This window comes from Tenebrio molitor, chromosome 4, assembly GCF_963966145.1.
Source record: "Tenebrio molitor chromosome 4, icTenMoli1.1, whole genome shotgun sequence".
Lineage (NCBI taxonomy): Eukaryota > Metazoa > Arthropoda > Insecta > Coleoptera > Tenebrionidae > Tenebrio > Tenebrio molitor.
In genome coordinates this window covers 2,926,551-2,946,517 of record NC_091049.1, presented here as the reverse complement: position 1 = coordinate 2,946,517, position 19,967 = coordinate 2,926,551, and the positions used below count along the sequence as shown (strand labels likewise).

General features: G+C 35.1%; 1 protein-coding gene and 1 pseudogene across 1 annotated transcript; one reads left to right on the top strand and one right to left on the bottom strand.

Moving 5' to 3' along the window:
• Positions 1 to 12,645: 12,645 nt before the first annotated feature.
• LOC138128287 (cytochrome P450 6a2-like) lies at positions 12,646 to 14,371 on the bottom strand. The gene is made up of 2 exons (XM_069044482.1): positions 13,156 to 14,371; positions 12,646 to 13,109 (listed from the first exon to the last, which is right to left on the bottom strand). The coding sequence occupies exons 1-2, from the start codon at positions 14,273 to 14,275 to the stop codon at positions 12,694 to 12,696; spliced, it is 1,536 nt and encodes a 511-aa protein (XP_068900583.1). The 5' UTR covers positions 14,276 to 14,371; the 3' UTR covers positions 12,646 to 12,693.
• Positions 14,372 to 15,542: 1,171 nt separating this feature from the next.
• On the top strand, positions 15,543 to 17,218 carry LOC138128347 (cytochrome P450 6a2-like; annotated as a pseudogene).
• Positions 17,219 to 19,967: the final 2,749 nt, after the last annotated feature.

Below are 19,967 nucleotides of genomic sequence, written 5' to 3'. Positions count from 1 at the left end.
AAAAAAATCAGTTGTTTGCAAACATTTTTTTAATATTTATTGGAGAATGAAATTCAGGTTTTAGGCAAAAATGATTGAGGAAAAATTGATTGTATCTTGCATTAACATAATGTGGCGGAATATTTAACAAACACGTTGTATATTTTAGCTGTAGTAATTTTTAAATAACCATAGGAGTATTTTTTATTGGGAGCCATTGCAAGGACGGCGATGTTGAACACCTGATCGGTGCTTGACCCTGATTTCGAGAGAATGAACTATTTATAGATTTAGAATCGAAATGTAATGTAGCCTTTGTTTAAAATGTGGGGCCTAATTAGGTGTTGTAAAGAGGAGTAAGTCGGGCAAGATTTTTAGGAACGATCTTGTACTCTGATGAAATAAATGTTAATTTTTTAGGTTTTGAGCAGTACATATTTCTAACAAGCAGTTGATTGTTTACTGAAAATAAAATATGCATTTTGTTTTATTTAAATAATAATAATTAAAACGTATCGGTGTGTTATTTTATATAATGTACAGTAAGGTGTTGAAATGCACATTCAGACTGGTACTGTTGAGAAAAAAGAACCCCTGGACTCCTTTGGATGTAAAGTGCACCCATTAACCGTGGATTAAATTCCATAAATTGCAAACAAACAAATTGTGAAAATAATCTTCCTGCACATCAATTTCTATTTTCACGTGATGAACAATGATTGAGTCTGTTGGCAATAAAACAATTGAAAACCACTGGTGGTTTTTTGTCTTGTAATTGGCACTGACTGATTTTTTAAACTTGAGATGACATTAAAAAGATTTTTGGTTATGCCGGTTATGTTTATGCTATTCCAATCAGATTCCCTTTCATTCATTCGTTTTTAAGAATGGGGCTGCAGCGGAATTCATGTTGATAATAATTTAATGACAAATTTGTCTTCAAAATAATTAGGTCTTTTTAAAAAGGCTCAGAAAGGCCAGGATAGTCTGTAACATCATTTCCAATAGAATATAACCTTAAAATTGATATCACGTAAAGGTAGTTTTGAGGAACACAAATTCCCCAAAAGTACCTTTGCGGGAATTGAAGAATGATTCGGCATCCGGCTTGTTTATTCGTTTGTGATTGGGATAATTTCAAGGAATTTTGAGTATTTTTTAATCACCAATCAAGTAAAATCGGTTGTAAAAAATATTTTGCCAAATACAAGAGGGGTTACCCGATTCTCTGTCATATATAATATTTTTAAGAATGGGGTTGCAGCCGGACTCCTGTTGAAAACAAATTAATAAGTATGTATCAACTTTGCCTTCAAAATAATTAGGACTTTTTAAAAAGATTCAGAAAGGACAGCATAGTCTGTAACACAATTTCCAATAGAACATAACCTTAAAATTGATATCACGTAAAGGTACATTTGAGGATCACGAATTCCCCAAAAGAACCTTTGCGTGAATTGAAGTATGATTCGGAATCCGGCTTGTTTATTCGTTTGTGATTGGGATAATTTCAAGGAATTTTGAGTATTTTTTAATCACCAATCAAGTAAAATCGGTTATAAAAATATTTCGCCAAATACTAGAAAAGTAACCCGATCACGTTTCATATTTTACATTTTTACGAATGGGGTTGCAGCAAGATTCCTATTGATAATAATTTAATGACAACTTTCCTTCAAAATAATTAGGACTTTTTAAAAAGGTTCAGAAAGCCCAGCATAGTCTGTAACACAATTTCCAATTGAACATACACCTAAAACGCATATCACGTAAAGGTACTTTAGGGGAACACGAATTCCCCAAAAGTACCTTTGCGGGAATAGAAGAATGATTCGGAATCCGGCTTTTTTATTCGTTTGTGATTTGGATAATTTCAAGGAATTATGAGTATTTTTTAATCACCAATCAAGTAAAATCGGTTATAAAAATATTTCACCAAATACTAGAGGGGTCACCCGATTCCGTTTCATATTTTACATTTTTACGAATGGGGTTGCAGCGGGATTCCTATTGATAATAATTTAATGACAACTTTGTCTTCAAAATAATTAGGTCTTTCTAAAAAGGCTCAGAAAGGCCAGGATAGTCTGTAACATCATTTCCAATTGAACATACACCTAAAACGCATATCACGTAAAGGTACTTTTGAGGAACACGAATTCCCCAAAAGTACCTTTGCGGGAATTGAAGAATGATTCGGAATCCGACTTTTTTATTCGTTTATGATTGGGATAATTTCAAGGAACTTTGAGCATTTTTTAATCACCAATCAAGTAAAATCGGCTATAAAAATATTTTTCCAAATACTAGAGGAGTCACCCGATTCCGTTTCATATTTTACATTTTTACGAATGGGGTTGCAGCGGGATTCCTATTGATAATAATTTAATGACAACTTTGTCTTCAAAATAATTAGGACTTTTTAAAAAGGTTCAGAAAGCCCGGCATAGTCTGTAACACAATTTCCAATAGAACATAACCTTAAAATTGATATCACGTAAAGGTACTTTTGAGGAACACGAATTCCCCAAAAGTACCTTTGCCGGAATTGAAGAATGATTCGGCATCCGGCTTTTTTATTCGTTTGTGATTATAATAATTTCACGGAATTTTGAGTATTTTTTAATCACCAATCAAGTAAGATCGGTTATAAGAAATACTTCTCCAAATATTTGTGGTCACCTTATTCCGTATCAAATTTTAAATTTTTACGAATGGGGTTGCAGCGGGATTCCTATTGATAATAATTTAATGACAAGTTTGTCTTCAAAATAATTAGGAATTTTTAAAAAGGTTCAGAAAGCCCAGCATAGTCTGTAACACAATTTCCAATAGAACATAACCTTAAAATTGATATCACGTAAAGGTACATTTGAGGATCACGAATTCCTCAAAAGAACCTTTGCGGGAATTGAAGTATGATTCGGAATCCGGCTTGTTTATTCGTTTGTGATTGGGATAATTTCAAGGAATTTTGAGTATTTTTTAATCACCAATCAAGTAAAATCGGTTATAAAAATATTTCGCCAAATACTAGAGGAGTAACCCGATTACGTTTCATATTTTACATTTTTACGAATGGGGTTGCAGCAAGATTCCTATTGATAATAATTTAATGACAACTTTCCTTCAAAATAATTAGGACTTTTTAAAAAGGTTCAGAAAGCCCAGCATAGTCTGTAACATCATTTTAAATAGAACATAACCTTAAAATTGATATCACGTAAAGGTACTTTTGAGGAACACAAATTCCCCAAAAGTACCTTTGCGGGAATTGGAAAATGATTCGGAATCCGGCTTTTTTATTTATTTGTGTTTGGGATAATTTCAAAGAATTTTGAGTATTTTCTAATCACCAATCAAGTAAAATCGGTTATAAAAACATTTGGCCAAAAACTAGAGGGGTCATCCGATTCCGTTTCATATTTTACATATTTACGAATGGGGTTGCAGCGGGATTCCTATTGATAATAATTTAATGACAACTTGGTCTTCAAAATAATTAGGTCTTTTTAAAAAGGCTTAGAAAGGCCAGGATAATCTGTAACATCATTTCCAATTGAACATGCTCCTAAAACGGATATCACGTAAAGGTACTTTTGAGGAACACGAATTCCCCAAATGTACCTTTGCGGGAATTGAAGAATGATCCGGAGTCCGGCTTGTTTATTCGTTTGTGTTTGGGATAATTTCAAAGAATTTTGAGTATTTTTTAATAACCAATCAAGTAAAATCGGTTGTAAAAGATATTTTGCCAAAAACTAGAAGGGTCGCCCGATTCCGTTTCATATTTTACATATTTACGAATGGGGTTGCAGCGGGATTCCTATTGATAATAATTTAATGACAACTTTGTCTTCAAAAAAATTAGTTCTTTTTAAAAAGGCTCAGAAGGGCCAGGATAATCTGTAACATCATTTCCAGTTGAACATACTCCTAAAACGCATATCACGTAAAGGTACTTTTGAGGAACACGAATTCCCCAAAAGTACCTTTGCGGGAATTGAAGAATGATTCGGAATCCGACTTTTTTATTCGTTTGTGAATGGGATAATTTTAAGGAATTTTGAGTATTTTTTAATCACCAATCAAGTAAAAGCGGTTATAAAAATATTTCCACAAATATTAGATGGGTCACCCGATTCCGTTTCATATTTTACATTTTTACGAGTGGGGTTGCAGCGGGATTCCTATTGGTAATAATTTAATGACAAATTTGTCTTCAAAATAATTAGGTCTTTTTAAAAAGGCTCTGGATGGCCAGCATAGTCTATAACATCATTTCCAATTGAACATACTCCTAAAACGCATATCACGTAAAGGTACTTTTGAGGAACACAAATTCCCCAAAAGTACCTTTGCGGGAATTGGAGAATGATTCGGAATCCGGCTTTTTTATTTATTTGTGTTTGGGATAATTTCAAGGAATTTTGAGTATTTTTTAATCACCAATCAAGTAAAATCGGTTATAAAAATATTTCACCAAATACTAGAGGGGTCATCCGATTCCGTTTCATATTTTACATATTTACGAATGGGGTTGCAGCGGGATTCCTATTGATAATAATTTAATGACAACTTTGTCTTCAAAATAATTAGGTCTTTTTAAAAAGTCTCAGAAGGGTCAGGATAATCTGTAACATCATTTCCAATTGAACATGCTCCTAAAACGGATATCACGTAAAGGTACTTCTGAGGAACACGAATTCCCCAAAAGTACCTTTGCGGGAATTGAAGAATGATCCGGAATCCGGCTTGTTTATTCGTTTGTGTTTGGGATAATTTCAAGGAATTTTGAGTATTTTTTAATAACCAATCAAGTAAAATCGGTTGTAAAAGATATTTTGCCAAAAACTAGAAGGGTCACCCGATTCCGTTTCATATTTTACATTTTTACGAGTGGGGTTGCAGCGGGATTCCTATTGGTAATAATTTAATGACAAATTTGTCTTCTAAATAATTAGGTCTTTTTAAAAAGGCTCTGAAAGGCCAGCATAGTCTGTAACATCATTTCCAATTGAACATACTCCTAAAACGCATATCACGTAAAGGTACTTTTGAGGAACACGAATTCCCCAAAAGTACCTTTGCGGGAATTGAAGAATGATTCGGAATCCGACTTTTTTATTCGTTTGTGAATGGGATAATTTTAAGGAATTTTAAGTATTTTTTAATCACCAATCAAGTAAAAGCGGTTATAAAAATATTTCCACAAATACTAGATGGGTCACCCAATTCCGTTTCATATTTTACATTTTTACGAATGGGGTTGCAGCGGGATTCCTATTGTTAATAATTTAATGACAAACTTGTCTTCAAAATAATTAGGTCTTTTTAAATAGGCTCAGAAAAGCCAGCATTGTCTGTAACATCATTTTTAATAGAACATAACCTTAAAATTGATATCACGTAAAGGTACTTTTGAGGAACACAAATTCCCCAAAAGTACCTTTGCGGGAATTGGAAAATGATTCGGAATCCGGCTTTTTTATTTATTTGTGTTTGGGATAATTTCAAAGAATTTTGAGTATTTTTTAATCATCAATCAAGAAAAACGGGTTGTAAAAATATTTCGCCAAATACTAGAGGGGCCACCCGATTCCGTTTCATATTTTACATTTTTAGGAGTGAGGTTGCAGCAGGATTCCTGTTGATAACAATTCAATGTTAACTTTTATTTCAAAATATTAGGCCTTTTTAAAAAGGTTCAGAAAGGCCACCATAGTCTGTTACACAATTTCCAATTCATAACCTTAAAATTGATATCACGTAAAGGTACTTTTGAAGAACACGAATTCCCCAAAGGTACCTTTGCGGGAATTGAAAAATGACTCGAAATCCGGCTTTTTTATTTGTTTGTGTTTGGGACAATTTCAAGGAATTTTGAGTATTTTTTAATAACCAATCAAGTAAAATCGGTTGTAAAAAATATTTTGCCAAAAACTAGAGGGGTCACCCGATTCCGTTTTATATTTTACATTTTTACGAATGGGGTTGCAGCGGGATTCCTATTGATAATATTTTAATGACAACTTTGTCTTCAAAATAATTAGGTCTTTTTAAAAAGGCTCAGAAAAGCCAGCATTGTCTGTAACATCATTTTAAATAGAACATAACCTTAAAATTGATATCACGTAAAGGTACTTTTGAGGAACACAAATTCCCTAAAAGTACCTTTGCGGGAATTGGAAAATGATTCGGAATCCGGCTTTTTTATTTATTTGTGTTTGGGGTAATTTCAAAGAATTTTGAGTATTTTCTAATCACCAATCAAGTAAAATCGGTTATAAAAACATTTGGCCAAAAACTAGAGGGGTCATCCGATTCCGTTTCATATTTTACATATTTACGAATGGGGTTGCAGCGGGATTCCTATTGATAATAATTTAATGACAACTTGGTCTTCAAAATAATTAGGTCTTTTTAAAAAGGCTTAGAAAGGCCAGGATAATCTGTAACATCATTTCCAATTGAACATGCTCCTAAAACGGATATCCGTAAAGGTACTTTTGAGGAACACGAATTCCCCAAAAGTACCTTTGCGGGAATTGAAGAATGATTCGGAATCCGGCTTGTTTATTCGTTTGTGACCGGGATAATTTTAAGGGATTTTGAGTATTTTTTAATCACCAATCAAGTACAATCGGTTATAAAAATATTTCACCAAACACTAGAGGGGTCATCCGATTCCGTTTCATATTTTACATATTTACGAATGGGGTTGCAGCGGGATTCCTATCGATAATAATTTAATGACAACTTTGTCTTCAAAACAATTAGGTCTTTTTAAAAAGGCTTAGAAAGGCCAGGATAATCTGTAACATCATTTCCAATTGAACATGCTCCTAAAACGGATATCCGTAAAGGTACTTTTGAGGAACACGAATTCCCCAAAAGTACCTTTGCGGGAATTGAAGAATGATCCGGAATCCGGCTTGTTTATTCGTTTGTGTTTGGGAAAATTTCAAGGAATTTTGAGTATTTTTTAATAACCAATCAAGTAAAATCGGTTGTAAAAGATATTTTGCCAAAAACTAGAAGGGTCGCCCGATTCCGTTTCATATTTTACATATTTACGAATGGGGTTGCAGCGGGATTCCTATTGATAATAATTTAATGACAACTTTGTCTTCAAAAAAATTAGTTCTTTTTAAAAAGGCTCAGAAGGGCCAGGATAATCTGTAACATCATTTCCAGTTGAACATACTCCTAAAACGCATATCACGTAAAGGTACTTTTGAGGAACACGAATTCCCCAAAAGTACATTTGCGGGAATTGAAGAATGATTCGGAATCCGACTTTTTTATTCGTTTGTGAATGGGATAATTTTAAGGAATTTTGAGTATTTTTTAATCACCAATCAAGTAAAAGCGGTTATAAAAATATTTCCACAAATACTAGATGGGTCACCCGATTCCGTTTCATATTTTACATTTTTACGAGTGGGGTTGCAGCGGGATTCCTATTGGTAATAATTTAATGACAAATTTGTCTTCAAAATAATTAGGTCTATTTAAAAAGGCTCTGAATGGCCAGCATAGTCTATAACATCATTTCCAATTGAACATACTCCTAAAACGCATATCACGTAAAGGTACTTTTGAGGAACACAAATTCCCCAAAAGTACCTTTGCGGGAATTGGAGAATGATTCGGAATCCGGCTTTTTTATTTATTTGTGTTTGGGATAATTTCAAGGAATTTTGTGTATTTTTTAATCACCAATCAAGTAAAATCGGTTATAAAAATATTTCACCAAATACTAGAGGGGTCATCCGATTCCGTTTCATATTTTACATATTTACGAATGGGGTTGCAGCGGGATTCCGATTGATAATAATTTAATGACAACTTTGTCTTCAAAAAAATTAGTTCTTTTTAAAAAGGCTCAGAAGTGCCAGGATAATCTGTAACATCATTTCCAATTGAACATACTCCTAAAACGCATATCACGTAAAGGTACTTTTGAGGAACACGAATTCCCCAAAAGTACCTTTGCGGGAATTGAAAAATGATTCGGAATCCGACTTTTTTATTCGTTTGTGAATGGGATAATTTTAAGAAATTTTGAGTATTTTTTAATCACCAATCAAGTAAAATCGGTTATAAAAATATTTCGCCAAATACTAGAGGGGTCACCCGATTCCGTTTCATATTTTACATTTTTACGAATGGGGTTGCAACAAGATTCCTATTGATTATAATTTAATGACAAACTTGTCTTCAAAATAATTAGGTCTTTTTAAAAAGGTTCAGAAAAGCCAGCATTGTCTGTAACATCATTTTAAATAGAACGTAACTTTAAAATTGATATCACGTAAAGGTACTTTTGAGGAACACGAATTGCCTAAAAGTACCTTTGCGGGAATTGAAGAATGATTCGGAATCCGGCTTGTTTATTCGTTTGTGACTGGGATAATTTTAAGGGATTTTGAGTATTTTTTAATCACCAATCAAGTAAAATCGGTTATAAAAATATTTCACCAAATACTAGAGGGGTCATCCGATTCCGTTTCATATTTTACATATTTACGAATGGGGTTGCAGTGGGATTCCTATTAGGCGGAATATAGCCTAAGGGAGTCCGTTTCGGCTCAGGGACGCGAGGGTCGCGGGTTCGATTCCGACCCAGGGCGAAATTTAAAATAATTAAAAAAAAAAAAGCTATATTCTGTCTCGTGATTCGGAAGTCACGTTAAGCCATTGGTCCCGGTCTATTGAGTTGGTCACCATGCCCCTCATAGATTTGTAAACCAGTCCTAGACTGTGTAACAAATTTTTATTAATGACAACTTTGTCTTCAAAATAATTAGGTCTTTTTAAAATGGCTTAGAAAGGCTAGGATAATCTGTAACATCATTTCCAATTGAACATGTTCCTAAAACGGATATCACGTAAAGGTACTTTTGAGGAACACGAATTCCCCAAAAGTACCTTTGCGGGAATTGAAGAATGATCCGGAATCCGGCTTGTTTATTCGTTTGTGGTTGGGAAAATTTCAAGGAATTGTGAGTATTTTTTAATCACCAATCAAGTAAAATCGGTTATAAAAATATTTCGCCAAAAACTAGAAGGGTCATCCGATTCCGTTTCATATTTTACATATTTACGAATGGGGTTGCAGCGGGATTCCTATTGATAATAATTTAATGACAACTTTGTCTTCAAAATTTTTAGGTCTTTTTAAAAAGGCTCAGAAAGGCCAGCATTGTCTGTAACATCATTTCCAATAGAACATAACCTTAAAATTGATATCACGTAAAGGTACTTTTAAGGAACACGAATTCCCCATAAGTACCTTTGCGGGAATTGAAGAATGATTCGGAATCCGGCTTGTTTATTTGTTTGTGATTGGGATAATTTCATGGAATTTTGAGTATTTTTTAATCATCAATCAAGTAAAATCAGTTGTAGAAATATTTCGCTGAATACTAGAGGGGTCACCCGATTCCGTTTCATGTTTTGCATTTTTAGGAGTGGGGTTGCAGCAGGATTCCTGTTGATAACAATTCAATGTTAACTTTGACTTCAAAATAATTAGGTCTTTTTAAAAAGGTTCAGAAAGGCCAGCATATTCTGTTACACAATTTCCAATTGAACATAACCTTAAAATTGATATCACGTAAGGGTTCTTTTGAAGAACACGAATTCCCCAAAGGTACCTTTGCGGGAATTGAAAAATGATTCGGAATCCGGCTTTTTTATTTATTTGTGTTTGGGACAATTTCAAGGAATTTTGGGTATTTTTTAATAACCAATCATGTAAAATCGGTTGTAAAAAATATTTCGCCAAATTGTACTAGAGGGTCACCCGTTTCCGTTTCATATTTAACATTTTTAAGAATGGGGTTGCAGCGGGATTCCTGTGGATAGCAATTTAATGTCAGCTTTGTCTCCAAAATAATTAGATCTTTTTAAAAGTCTCAGATAGGCCAGCATAGTCTGTAACATCATTTCCAATAGAATATAACCTTAAAATTGATATCACGTAGGGGTACTTTTGAAGAACACGAATTCCCCAAAAGTATTTTTTTTTAAAGTGAATTCACAAAGAGGAATATTTTTTTATAAAGTTGGCCGAAATGTAATGCGGTATAGGCAGGGAATTGCCTGACGTATTTTTAATTAATTCAGAGGCTAATTAATACTGCTGATTTTTTTCTTGAAGTTAAGACTGCATAAGCTAGGCAACTATTTTCGCTTTAACTTAAGTTCTTCGAAAGTACCAATAGAGTATAAAAAGTTCTGAAATTTTAGGCAACCAATTTTGCTGCGAAAGTCCTCGAAAGTCTTGAAGGTTCCCCAAAATTCCTTCAAACGTCTAGCTTTGCTACAAACCAAAAAAAACACCCCATAAGTATCTTTGCATACTTTTTTTGCAAAAATTATCTTTTCTTTACTTTTCTTTATAAAAATGGCTTCAGGTAAAAATTAGATGAATTTTAGTGAAATCCTCACCTTCGTACGACAACGAATAAAAAAGCTCCCCGAAAGTCCCTTTCTACATACATATATATATATATTCTAGAATATTAACTTTACTTATTGAATAAACCTCAGAAGAGCCTGTAGCGGTAGGAGGCTGAAAATAAAATAAAAAAAATGTCTACTCAAATATTGCAAGAGACATGTAAACAGCAGCTCGATTTTTTGAACAAATAAAAAACCACGTTTGTTCAAAGAAACGAAATTGTTCATAAAATTGAAAGGTAGTTTTTAAATTATAATTCTAACAAAATATGACTTTTACAAGACATTAAAGTAAGATGTTAGTTTTGTTTCACATTTTTTTTTCCTCTAAATTTTTCATCACCGCGATGTTTCAATATTTATTTACGTAAAGTTAATATATCATCGTTAAAAATATTGCGTTCACTCTAAAGAAGTATTTTATCAAATTTATTATTTCAATTTTTTCAAAAATAATGTTAAAACTTGCGCTGCGGTTTCATATTGTGACGCTTTTGCCTGAACAGTCAATGTAAAACACACGTTTGCCAGGGTCAGTTCAAACTAAACATTTTCATTTTTAACTGATGTGCCAAATGAAATGTGATATAGAAATGCTAAATATGGGTCAATTAATATAAGGCCGGCTCAGCATATCTTATTTATGATGTTTTGTATAGTGGAAGCATAATGTTAAGGTAAACATTAGGCAATTTATCAATGTTCACTGAATTAAGAGTGCAACTGTTCACTCTACCGAACCTACAATGTTAAATATGTGGCTGTTCATATAATCGAGGTGTTCATACAATTGAGCATTCACAAAATCGAGCGGCTACTGTAATTTAATATGTTCGGTCGTCAAAAAGTTTAATTATTCATCTTCAAAATGACTGAAATCATCATCGCTATCATCGGAATCCAAATTTAAATTGATGATGATTTCGTTGACCGTGACAAATTTTTCTTTAGTCCAGTATTTAAAAATCAGTAGTTCCGTCTGCTCTACATAATTAGTCCACTGTTGTGGTGTTATGGCTGCTAAAGCAAGGGCCCATGCTTCCAAAGGATTGTGGTTTTGCAGGACCACTTCATCATATTTTCTTTTAGCCTGGCTCCATACCATCTCTATAGGATTAAAGATGCAGTAGTATGGAGGCAGACGTATAACATCATGTCCTGCTGCATGAATAATTTGATCTACGGCATACACGGGCCCTTTAAAATGTTGTTTACACAATGCGAGAAGATAGTCTTTTTTAGCAATGTCAGGATATGAAATGTTATTTTTTTGCAACCAACAGCTTTCCTCCAGGCTGACGTTGGTCTCTTTTCTTCCAAACGACTGTGGTAACTAGCATTATCTAAAACAATGACAGAGGGCTGCTGCAGTTTTATCAGGAGAACATCTTGGAGCCACTGTTCAAACGTTTCGGCATTCATCTCGCTGTGGTAATCAAGCGAATTTTTCTTGCTTTTAAAAATTAAAGAAGCATCCTCAATAAATCCATCTTTATTTCCGGCATGTAAGACAATGTATCCCTCTGAAATTATTGTACTTACAGTAAAATAAAACCACAACTGACATTTACCTCCTTCTCCTGAAATTTTCTTAACTGAACGCACATCTTCATCTTGCCATGAACTTCGCACGGTACCATTTGCAAACACCCATGTTTCATCTAAAAAGACACATGGTTTTCTTTCTGAACTTTCAGCATTTTTCATAAATTTCGATAAAAAAAATTTTCTCAACGCAACTACATGTGGCTTTTCCATTAGAGCTCTTCGATTGTCATCTTTTTTATAAGAAAAGCCCAAGTTCTTTAAGAGTAGTGCTAAACTTGACCTTTTGTGTTCGTAAATATATTTGGTGGCCAACTCTGCACCAAGACTGTTTAAAGTTACAGGCTTCTCTACAACAGAAAATGACACAATTAAACTACACCATTATTCATATGAACAAAAGACCCATAACAATCTAAAAAAAAATTACAAAACATCATTCTGACAAAACAAATTTCAATGAAAAAAACTAGCTTTACAGTACAGAATCCTTTTCTTACTGCTCTGCACCATATCATACAGAACAAGACGAACTTCTTGCTTAACATTGCAATGCAACTCATCTTGCATTACTCATAAAACGTTTGAAGTTTTATATCGACAATTTGAGTAGACTGTGATCATTGGTTTCTAAGAAAAATATACACTAGATTCCGTGGAATTTATTTATTCAAATAATACCAAAACACTGTAAAAACGTTATATTTTTTGGGCATCTAACCATATTTCTCCTTCAACGGCCAAGACGAAAGAATTGACTTGCATCTTAAGGGGTTCTATGGTTTTCCTGTTGACAGTGAATTTGTACTTCTTCAGCAAAGAAGTGAGGCCTACTTTTGTCTGCATCAGACCGAACCGCATTCCAATGCAGAGTCTCGGACCTTCTCCGAAAGGAATATGAGAGTAGTGATGTCTCAAATTCTTATTCTCCTCAGTGAAGCGCTCTGGATCGAATTTCTCAGGATCAGGGTAGTACTCCTCGTCGTAGTGAATTCCTAGTACGGACAGGACCACAGTGGTACCCTTCTCGATGATAATATTCTCGTCGGGAATCTTGTAATCTTTGACGCATTCCCTGGTCAGGAACGGCACCGGTGGGTACTTTCTCAAAGTTTCTGCAACGATTCTTTCAGATTTGACTCTCAAAAAATAAAAACTCACCATCGATGACTTGATTCATGTACTTCATGTCTTGGATGGACTCGTAGGTGATTTTTCCTTCGTGTTTGGCCAAAACTGTCTCAATTTCTTGCCTGACCTTGTCTTGGATATCCTGGTGTTTGGCGAGTTCGTACAAAGCGAAAGTCATCGTGGTGGACGAGGTTTCGAAACCTGCCAAAAAGAAGACAAAGCTTTGGGCAGCGATTTCCTCAATCGTCAAGGTTTTGCCGTCGTGCTTGTATCCATCTTCTTCCGCCAGCTCGTTGTTCTTCAGATCGATGAGCAACTGCATGAAGTCTTTACGTGTGTAGTTATTCTTCTCTCTGTAGCTCACCGTGTCTTTGACAACTTTCATGAAGAAATCTGAAATGTCTTTTGGCACCGCCCTGACACCCAAAGCCCTTGCTAACTCTGGAAAATTCGACGCAAAAGTAGTCTTCACAGCTCTGAATTTGCTTCCACTGAAGAGTTTCTTCCCGTAGACTCTGAAAGGAGAATTCTCCTGTTCGAAGGTTTTGAAATCGAGTCCAAACGCACAGGAGCCGATGATGTCAGTAGTGAAGCACCCCAAGATTTCTTTAACATCCAAAGGTACTTTCTTCTCGTACTCTTGCAACATCTTCTCTTGCAGATTAACTTCGCAATCGACCAGAGTCTGGAACATCATCTTCATCTTGCCAGACGTGAAGGTCGGTGTTAGCTTCGTCCTCAGATTCCTCCATTTGGGACCACCGATAGCAAACAAGTGAGCACTCAACGGGTCATCTTTCTCGTTATGGTAGAAACCTCTATCCACAAAGTGTTGGAAGTCTTTGGTCATTATGTTCTTGACGTAATCTAGACTGATGGGGAAGTATACTGGAGACACGACGAAGAAGATTCCTCCATGTTTCCAATTCCTCTTTTTCATCTCGTCGTAGATATGGTTCATTGTCACTCCAATATTCTCCTTTCGCCTGAAAGGACTAGTTATGTTACCGTACGGAATGTGTGGCTCTAAAAACGGTAAATTCTTGCGTTGCCAGTACTGATAGATCCACTTGTAGTAGCCGATGGTGATGACCACGAGAGCCACCACTACACCGATTAAATCGGCGCTCACACTCTCGAAGATGAACATTTTCAGAAGAATGTATCGCAATTGCGATGTGAATTTTACGAGAAACACATCGATACTGGGTCAGACGAGGATCAGGTGATTACTCTTTAACAAACAGAGATTTGCTACATCATTGTTTGCGAGGGGATAATGACAGGTTATTATATGTATTCCTAGAACGAGTGAGAAGGTATGGGATGAATTTTAGACTCCGAACCGTTACATTACCGATTCTTGGAAACAATAATTACATCATCATGATTATTTGATTAAAAAAAAGACAAAATTGTTGATGATTCAAACAGAAAGAAGTGCCTAAATATTGCTACAAAATGAAACAAGAAAATGGATACAATTACAAATATTTAGTAATAATTACATATAATATTGGGAAAGAAATGTAATGATTAAGTAAAGTTATTACTACTGAAAATGTTTTATTGATAGATGCTAAATTTTTAATAGGTATTAAGGTAATAGTTATTTACGATATGTGTATCGTAATGTGGAATTTCACGAGTAATAGATTGTACGTTTTTAAATTCTAGTTCCAAAACATAACGCAGTGAAAATTATTAAACTCTCCATCTCAATTGCTTCACGTTATTTAGAAAACCGTTGTAGCTTTGCAGATTAATTCCCGCCACACTTGTCTCTGTGTCTGTCTTCTGTCAAAAAATGTGCAATCTATCAGCATACGAAGTACAGTGTGGAATAAAATGATTTACATCTAGTTACCTTTGGAATTTTTGCACATGTAAATTTTCCTGTACCGCTCTACTTGTTTTTTTTTGAAGTGCCGAACTATTAGTTCTGTCAATAAATGTCATCAATCGAATTGACAATTGTTACAATTTACTAAATTGAATTAACAAACGTTGGTGGCCACTTTCAACACTAGCTGTGACTTGCTTTTGTTAGCGCCTTTTTAATTTCAATCTCTACTTTGCATTCATATCATCCCTTCGCAATAAATCACATTTGGAATTTTGGAATATTTTGAGGTTAGGCTTTCTTTTTTTGTAGAGCGGCATTTTGTATTTTTACAAGGGTAATGCAAAGGTAACTAATCATTTTATCCCACACTGTATAACAAGCTCGACGCAATTGACAATGCAACTCACAATACATTTGCAGTATTGTGGGTTGCATTTTCAACAGTACAATGTCCAGTATTTTGGTTGATATAAAAATATATTTACACTTTTGCAAAAATATAGTGACCAAGGTTTGTCTCTTGCAAAACAATAACATGATAAATCTGTTTGTTTGAATAGAAGCAATGCAAATGTACGTTTTGCACAAATCGCATCGCAGTCGCAACAAACTCTTCTGAAAATGTTCATCTTCGCGAGTGTGAGCGCTGATTTAATCGGTATAGTGGTGGCTCTTGTGGCCATCACCATCGGCTACTATAAGTGGATCTATCGGTACTGGCAACGCAAGAATTTGCCGTTTTTGGAACCAAGCATACCTTACGGTAACCTAATCAATCCTCTTAGACGCAAAGACACTCTTGGGGTGACCATGCACCACATCTACGACGAGATGAAGAAGAGGAATTGGAAACATGGAGGAATCTTCTTCGTCATGTCTCCTGTATACTTCCCCATCAGTCTAGATTACGTCAAAAACATAATGGCCAAAGACTTCGAATACTTCGTAGATCAAGGTTTCTACTATAACGAGAAAGATGACCCGTTGAGTGCTCATTTGTTTGCTATTGGTGGTACCAAATGGAGGAATCTGAGGACGAAGCTAACACCGACCTTCACATCTGGCAAGATGAAGATGATGTTCCAGACTTTGGTCGATTGCGAAGTTAATCTGCAAAAGAAGATGCTGCAAGAGTGCGAAAAGAAAGAACCTTTGGATGTTAAAGAAATCTTGGGGTGCTTCACTACGGACATCATCGGGTCCTGTGCGTTTGGACTCGATTTCAAAACCTTCGAACAGGAGAATTCTCCTTTCAGAGTCTACGGGAAGAAACTCTTCAGTGGAGGCAAATTGAGAGCTGTGAAGGGTACATTTAAATCGAATTTCCCCGAACTAGCGAGGGCTCTAGGTTTCAGGGGACTGCCAAAGGACATTGCAGATTTCTTTATGAAAGTTGTCAAAGACACTGTGAGCTACAGAGAGAAGAATAACTACACGCGTAAAGACTTCCTGCAGCTGCTCATCGATCTGAAGAACAATGAGTTGGCGGAAGAAGATGGATACAAGCACGACGGCAAAACCTTGACGATTGAGGAAATCGCTGCCCAAAGCTTTGTCTTCTTTTTGGCAGGTTTCGAGACCTCGTCCACCACGATGACTTTCGCTTTGTACGAACTTGCCAAACACCAGGACATCCAGGACAAGGTCAGGCAAGAAATTGAGACAGTTTTGGCCGAACACCAAGGAAAAATCACCTACGAGTCCATCCAAGACATGAAGTACATGAATCAGGTCATCGATGGTGAGTTTTTAATTTTTGAGAGCTAAATCTGAAAGAATCGTTGCAGAAACTTTGAGAAAGTATCCACCGGTGCCAAGGCTGACCAGGAAATGCGTCAAGGACTACAAGATTCCCGACGAAGATATTATCATCGAGAAGGGTACCACTGTGGTACTGTCCGTACTAGGAATTCACTACGACGAGGAATACTACCCTGATCCTGAGAAATTCGATCCTGAGCGCTTCACTGAGGAGAATAAGAATTTGAGACATCACTACTCTCATATTCCTTTCGGAGAAGGAGACTCTGCATTGGAATGCGGTTCGGTCTGATGCAGACAAAAGTAGGCCTCACCTCTTTGCTGAAGAAGTACAAATTCACAGTCAACAGGAAAACCATAGAACCCCTCAAGATGAAAGTTAATTCCGTGATCTTGGCTGCTGATGGAGAAATATGGTTAGATGCTCAAAAAACATAATGTATTTCTTGTATTTTGGTACCACCTGAATAAATAGATCTCATAAAATCTTGTGTATCGTTTTTCTTAGAAATGAATATCAACGAAAATCACCAGGATAAATTGCAACTATCATAATCAACGGACTCCCTGTTTTTGATAATATTTATAATATTGGGCGATTCAAAATGATTGTGGCCAAGTATGGCAACTATGTACGAAAATTTATGTGGCAACTGTGTGGGTAGGGTAGAGTTGATATTTCTTTGACAGTTCATAGTCGCGCAATTTTGAAAACTGTCAAATCAATGTGTAATGATATCAAAAGAATCAAATGCACGCTTATGAAATGTCATACAAATGACAACTCTACCTCATCCACACAGTTGCCACATAAATTTTCGTACATAGTTGCCATACTTTGCCACAAAAATTTTGAATCACCCAATATGTAATTAGCATGACCAAGCAATGATCGTGCAATATTAGAGTAGGGAGGTATCTTAATGCCTTAATGTCCCCATTTTGCTTTGTTTTTGTCACTATTCTCAGATCTATTTGAGAAGGATTTAATCGACGGTAAAATAACAAGAGCTAATTTTTTTTATCGGATAAATATTTGTCAAGCGCGACGTCACTGGTAAACAGATATTTCGCGGAAATGTCAAAGAAACGTCAACGATGTGCTGTTGTTAACCTAGAAAGCAACTTTTCGATTTCGCCAAAGTTCAGAGATATTTTCTGTAATTGTAAGCAACAATTATCTCAGAATAGGCATTGGCAACTAGTGAAACGATTGTCCATAGCAATTATAATTCTGTGTACGATCAAAACAAGACAAACGTTTCAAAACAAGCGACGAGGTGAACACTCTTGATTTGTTTTCTTTTTGATTACTTTATTTGTCAAATCGAGAATTGTGGGAAGTGCCAGAAATAATCTTTAAAAATTTAACTTATTCTCTTTGGTCTCCACTGACAACAGTTTAATTAAATGAAATATTGGAAAAGAAGTGTGTGGGCGTGGCTTGAGGTATATCCAAAACAATATAACACTATGTCCACCAATAAGAAAATATCTGTTTCATGATTAAGCGATGTGGTGGATTTCCACAAGGCTCCGTTCTCAAGTAATAATATATTTGTTCGATACCTCCCTAGAAAGTGGGTCTGTATCCATGGTTACCAGTGAGTGAAGGTTCCACTTTCGCTCACGCACTTTCGCTCACGCACTTTCGCTCACGTACTTTCGCTCACGCACTTTCGCTCACGCATAATTGAAATTCGATTTTATGAAAAAGAATTTGTATATTGAAAATAATTACATACCAATAATAACTAAACGTTATTCACATGGAGTTGAACATTTCAAGGTCAAATAATTTTATTTTTTGGCTCTGTAATTATGTTTTGTAAATAGTGACATGCAGCTAACCAACATAATGCGAATTTAGCAATGCTCAATCCATCCTGAACGGTATTTACCTGCATGTCACTGTTTGCTAAATTATTTGACCTTGAAATGTTTAATTCAACGTGAATAACGTATACAGTGCGTTTTTTTAAGACTGGCCAGAGGGTTTTACATGCTAATTTTTCAACCTCCTGTTAACTTTGTATTTGTAATACCTAAATGGTTGTAATAGACAATTTACAAATAAAATGTGATTTGAAAAAAATTGTGTGAACATTAATATTTTACATTTTATAACGATAGATTCATTATTTATGTTATAACAAGTTTCTTTACTTTAATAAAAATTAAATGAAATGTTCAAAATGGCCTCCAGAGGCAGTTAAGCAATCACATATCAAAATTACAAATGTCAGGTGAAATTTTAGCCTACTGAAAATTTAAAATTAGAGCAAACGGAATTTAAAAAATGTCTTTTTGCTATAATTTATTCCTTGATTCTGGTTATTAAATTGAAATTGTTTCAATACATTATCATATCCGACAACTTTACTACAAAACTGGGTTGAATATTTTCATGAGGACAAAACTTAACAGGGGGTTGAAAAATGTAGCTTGTAAAACCCTATGGCCAGTCTTAAAAAAAACTCACTGTATAACAATTCATCACTTTACATAATTAATCACGACGGCCACCGAATATGCCCATCATCAGTACAACTTTCTGAAAGATCCACTCTTGGTCCGCCGCTTCCAGTAAAAACTTGCAAACATCGTTTCTTGAAGAAGTTGTAGCTTTTTTCGGCTGATAGTTTCTACATTTTGTTTTCAAAAAGGAGGTGAGACTGTTGAACCTGTACAATTTATTATATTAAAACAACTAATAGCTTATTAAAAAAACCTCTTACCTGGATACCTGGAGATATACCTAAACGTTTTGAAATACAAACAGTGTACTCTTCAACATTGAATAACCGCGCTGATGCTGCTTTCGTCTTTTCCCTTGATCTCGGTCTGCCATTGTGTAAATATTTCCAATTCTTTTTGGTATCGTAATTTTGATTTCGTAGGCACCATTTGGTACTTCGCGGTACTTGCCTCTTCCAGGACGTCATCAGAAACACTGAATTCTTCGTCATCCATTTCCACAACGTGGTGTACACAATCACTTTATTGACTTTGCAAAACTTTGTTTATTTTGTATTTTATTTTTTTCCATAGCAACAGATCTCTCCGAAAATGTGATTTATTTATTTTATTTTAATTTTATTTAAAATTTTGAATATAAAGTTACAGACTCATTTTCTAAGGAGTTATGTCTGGTATCGAACAAAATCAAATACAGCACTCGAGAGTAAGGCCGCTTTTGTTCACTTGAATTGCATCGACCACTCCGCTGCGCGTC